Here is a 4,904-nt window from a genome sequence, read left to right as displayed (position 1 = left end):
GGTTCTCCAGGACGTTGAGAGATTTCCAGAGGAAAGAGATGCTTGATAGAGTATGTGTCTATAGCTCCATTCCCTTTCCTCACCTTCACCATGCGCACCAATTCATCACGCCCTTGGATTATCTGTAGAACTTCACCTAGGGACAAAAAAGGGCTTGTCTTCAGAGGGATTTTTATGAGCACTATATTTCCTGGTTTTACTTCATCCTCAAAAGAACAATCAGCCAAGCTCATTGCTCTTTCTCTGATACTAAATAAATAGTCCTCATTCCAAACCTTCCTAGATTTAGTCAGGCTTTCTTCCTGGGAACGCAGGGTTTGAATCAAGACATTTCAACTAACAGGTTCGATCGCTTCCAGGTCCCGATTTTCCAACCGCATTATTAGTCCCTGGCCAACATTCGCATTTATGAGAGAGTTAGGGATTAAGACATTCAGATCAGCATCCTCAGAGCTCCTATATGTAAGGGGGCGGTTATTTCCTGCCCTTTGCACATCAGACAAAATAGTAGACCAAAATAGTCTACTTTATCTCTTCCTATTGCTTTATATAAGCAAGATTGTATGGTCTTGATAAACTTCTCCCAACTACCACAGTACCAAGGTGAAAACAGTGGAATTGTGCAATGTTTTAAGTCATATGGGCTAAATCTTTCCTTGAATTCGTCCGCTATCATGCCCCGGTTAATGATTCTGGCAGCAGCGGTAAATGTGCGACCATTATCCGAATAAAGTGTGTAGGGATTCTATTCCCGTTCGTGAACCTAATGAATGCTTGAATAAATGAGTTCACAGTCATATCCGGAACCAGTTCCAAATGTACAGCCCATATACTCAGACATGTATATAGAAGAATGTACATTTTATAGTTTTTTCTTGTCCTTTAACATAGATATGGCTGGTAAAATCCACACCGGTATGTAGATAGGGCCTGACAAAATTCACTCGAGGGGCTGGTAAGTTGGTCGAATTTGGTATTGAAAAGGAAACGACATTATAGCGTTTACATTTCACACAAGTACTAACCACATTTTTAACAGCCTGTCTGGCTTGTGGTATCCAGTAACCTGCCAATCGTATTTCATTCAATGTTGTGGCCAAGCCTAAGTGTTGGCTTCTTTCGTGGTATTCTTGAATAATCAATATTGTTAGATAATGCTCTTTTCCCAATAAAATAGGATTTTGGACCCATATGAGTGATATTCTGATTTTCCTATTCTTCCCATCGATCGTATAATGCCCTTGAGTCCAAAAAGAGATTAAAATTATTCACCAGTTTAGGCATGCTATTTCCTCCAGGGTCCAACAAAAAGTCAAACTCCCTTGAAAAGGATTGTTTTTGCATTGTCTTGATCAGGTAGGCATTTGCTTGTAACTCAGGATCCATCTCCATCTTTTTTAACTTGTTGATGAACTTGAATATCAGTGAAGTTACACTGATCAATTTGACTTCTGATGTAGCCACTTCATTCTCTGCGGCATAATTTACTGAAGCGCCAATGCGCTCCATTTGAACTTTAGAAAGGCAACCCAACTCACGATGACACCAGGAGGATTCTTCTTGACTTATCCAGTTCGGTCCCTCATTCCAAAGAGAAAACTTTTCCATAAATTTCTTGATAATCAAACCTCTGGTGATGTAATCGGCCGGGTTGCCATCTGTTGAAGTGTGCTGAAAGTTTATCTTTATGTTAAAATCAGTTTTAACTTTCTCAGATATTAGAGCTATGTCCTGCAAACTATTCCGTACAAATACATTTTTCGTTTGGACGAAGTCAGCCAAAATCACGGACAGAACTACCTGACCATCTATGATTACATAGATGTATTTTATAGGAATGTCCTTTACGTACTCTTTTATAAAAGGGAAGCATTTAATTGCTAGAATACTGCTAGAAGTTCCAACGCTGGGAGGGATTTTCCCTACAAAGGAGCTATTTTAGGTTTGGCAAATACCAAGGATGAATTTCCATCCTGTACAGCATATACCGCAAACCCATATGCGGCTTTGCACGCATCACAGAAAAAGAATAATTTTGTATCCTTTCCTTCATCTATAACCCTCCTGGGGAAAGATACAGAGTCTAACGCTGATAAATCTTTTGCCAACGTTCTCCAAGCTGAACTCATACCTTGAGGAACAATATTATCCCAATTCAGTTTTTGTCTCCATATTTCTCTCATCAATAAACGATCTCGCACTGTCACAGGTAGATTCAAAGGATCAAATACGTTTGAGGTTTCCGATATTATTTTCCTCTTAGTTGATGCCTCCAAGTCGCATGATGGTGTGGATACTCTTATAGAATCTTGGACAGGGTCATATTGATACCCCGGCACCTTTTTCCAACCAGAGTCGAATCCTGATAACGTTCCATCTGCCTCCATTTTCTTTTGGAGTGTTACACAGTTGGAATTGCAAGACTGTAAATTAAAATTTCCCTTCTGCAGAGCTCTCTCGCAGAGATATACAAATCAGATAGATTTTCTACATTATTCGCAGTTTTAACTAGGTTGTCAACATAAAAACTGGATTTCAGTGCCTACGACCATCCATCCAAAGGACATTTCTCTGCGAGAAACTTTAACACGTAATTTAAAATAAAAGGGCTTGAATTGAAGCCAAAAATAAGGGTTTTGTACCTGTAGCAATGTACCTTTTCACATTTCTTCAGAAAAAAGTAAAACCGATTACGATCCTTTTTTTCATGCCAGACGAATCATCAGGAATGCTTTTCTGATGTCAGCCAACAAGACATATCGGTTTGTTCGGAATCGGATCATCAATTTTAACATGTCGCTCATCAGGTTCACTCCAGGATATGCTGCTTCGTTCAATGATACTGAGCCCTTATGTTTATAAGAACAATTACATACCGGTATCACCTTGGTAGTAGTCTGATCTGTTAGGTTTAGCACTGGCCTATGGGGAATCCATATATAGTATTTAAATTGTTCAGAAGGCACAATTATTTCTTCGATAATACCCTCGTCTTCTTGTTGTTGAAAAACTGGCAGATACTGGTTATACAAGTGTTTCTTCTCCAGATCCTAATTAACCTTTTATAGCGCCCGAATAGCAGCATTGTAATTAGAAGTTACCGATTTGACTTTATCTTCATACCACTGTAGTTGTACATGATAGACACCATCTTTGTATGTGATGGAATCTTAAAACTACTTAAGCTTCTCTTCATTCAAGGTGGAGGATTTCTCGTCAATGGGTAATCCAATAGATTCAAGGTTGAACATGTTTTCCAACCCTCGTTGGACACTACTCTCTTCAAACCAATTTTTTAGAGGGTCTGGGTAGGATTCCTCTGGATGAACCACGTAGTTGATTCTGGAAGATGGAAGTGGTGGAGCTTTCGCTTACACCTCTGCAAAATTAATCGGTGTTGTTTTTGGGTTTTTAATCTGGTGTTTATATAAGAAAACCACCTGTTTCCAAAGGGGATAGGTCCTTTTTGGGTCTCGAATGCTGCTCCATACATGCAAGGGACTATCTTTAAAGGTTACAGGTACTGAATTGCGTCGAGTCCTACTAACCCATCTATAGTAACCAAATCCTCCTTTGCATTAAACTTTGCAGCCAGTTTGTGATTCTTTAAATTTCCAAGAATCTGAGAATGTCGTTCAAGTTTGTAAGACAATCTCAAATTGGTCGCAAGAATCTGAAGAGTATGTGTTTGGCCGGGCATCAAATTCAATCCCAACGAGCTTTTATTAAAGGTTTTAGGAATCTTTCCTACAAAGGTCTTTACTTCCATTATTTCATCCTTTGCGAAGGAGAGGCAATTTAGCTTCTTCAAAATGAAAGAGTCCAAATAAGTTATTGGACTGTCAAGGTCTAACAGGCAGTTTACATTCACTTTTTTATCTCCTCTTTGCGCTATTATTTCAATTATGGGAGAAAGGAATGCATTATCGTGTTTTGTATGTAGGCAGGTATCAACCTGCATACTACTCGTAACAGTTTAGCACATAGCAGTCATATGCCCTTTAGAGTTGCAACTATGGCACGAAATGTTTCTTGATGTCCTTAATGGACACATATTCACCAAGTGAGATCTCTTTAGGCACACCAAACCCAAAGACGCAGCCCGCTACACCGTGTTATCCTGGCTTCATGGGTCGTATAGTTGCCACATTCCTTAGACAAATTTTTATTGCTTTTGTAAAAGTCGCATCTTACCTCGAGACGAGGTATCGATCATCTCCTCTGGCTTAATCTTAGGTTGAAGCCTAGGTTTACACATCAGTACGTTGATCGGATGTCTGACAACTAGCATTTGTTTCACTATTCTTGGTGTTTCCTTCAATAGTGTGGACAATGTTGTGTAGGTAGTCCCAGAGATTCGTAAGAGTTGTCCCTTTACTTCGGGTGTGAATTTAGCAAATAACACTTGTGCTATTATTATTGCTCCAGCTAGCTTATCGTCATATAAGTCACAACTATACGAGGATCTTAGCTCCCACATATCCGCCTGAGTCGTTATCATAAAATGTTTTAACCCTTCTAGGTGTTTGGGATTATCTAACTTGAAATTTAATACTTTCTTAATTATTTCACTTCTTATCTCCTCCTCGTCCAAATATTGGTCCTTTAATAGCTTAAGGGCAATAGCGTAACTATCTTCAGAGGGTAAGAGATGATTTATAAGTTGGAGGGCTCTACCTTCCAAGGAGCACCTCAAAATATATAGTCTTTCCGTGTTTGATGTTATGGACCTGCCACAATTTTCGAACTTTGTCAAGAAGTCCTTGAAGCTCCTCTTGTTGGTGTCGAAGTCCTTCCCATCAAAGCTGGTCCCTTCTACTTTATTTTAAATGGGTCCACAGAAAATGAAGTAGGGGCTGTTGGTTTGAAGGGTGGCGATCTCTCATTTTCCGGAGTAACCGGGT

At 39.4% G+C, this 4,904-nt stretch overlaps 1 protein-coding gene across 1 annotated transcript; it reads right to left on the bottom strand.

The window, feature by feature from the left end:
- Positions 1–1,212: 1,212 nt before the first annotated feature.
- Positions 1,213–2,387, bottom strand: LOC145292786 (uncharacterized). Its single transcript, XM_080138825.1, has 2 exons — positions 1,956–2,387; positions 1,213–1,683 (listed from the first exon to the last, which is right to left on the bottom strand). The coding sequence occupies exons 1-2, from the start codon at positions 2,385–2,387 to the stop codon at positions 1,213–1,215; spliced, it is 903 nt and encodes a 300-aa protein (XP_079994951.1).
- Between the last annotated feature and the right edge of the window lie 2,517 nt (positions 2,388–4,904).

The sequence above is a fragment of the Euprymna scolopes genome, chromosome 14, assembly GCF_053919585.1.
Source record: "Euprymna scolopes isolate OS-2025 chromosome 14, ASM5391958v1, whole genome shotgun sequence".
In the NCBI taxonomy this organism is placed as follows: domain Eukaryota; kingdom Metazoa; phylum Mollusca; class Cephalopoda; order Sepiida; family Sepiolidae; genus Euprymna; species Euprymna scolopes.
Note: the sequence above shows the minus strand (reverse complement) of the source record. Positions and strands in the feature narration are given on the sequence as shown.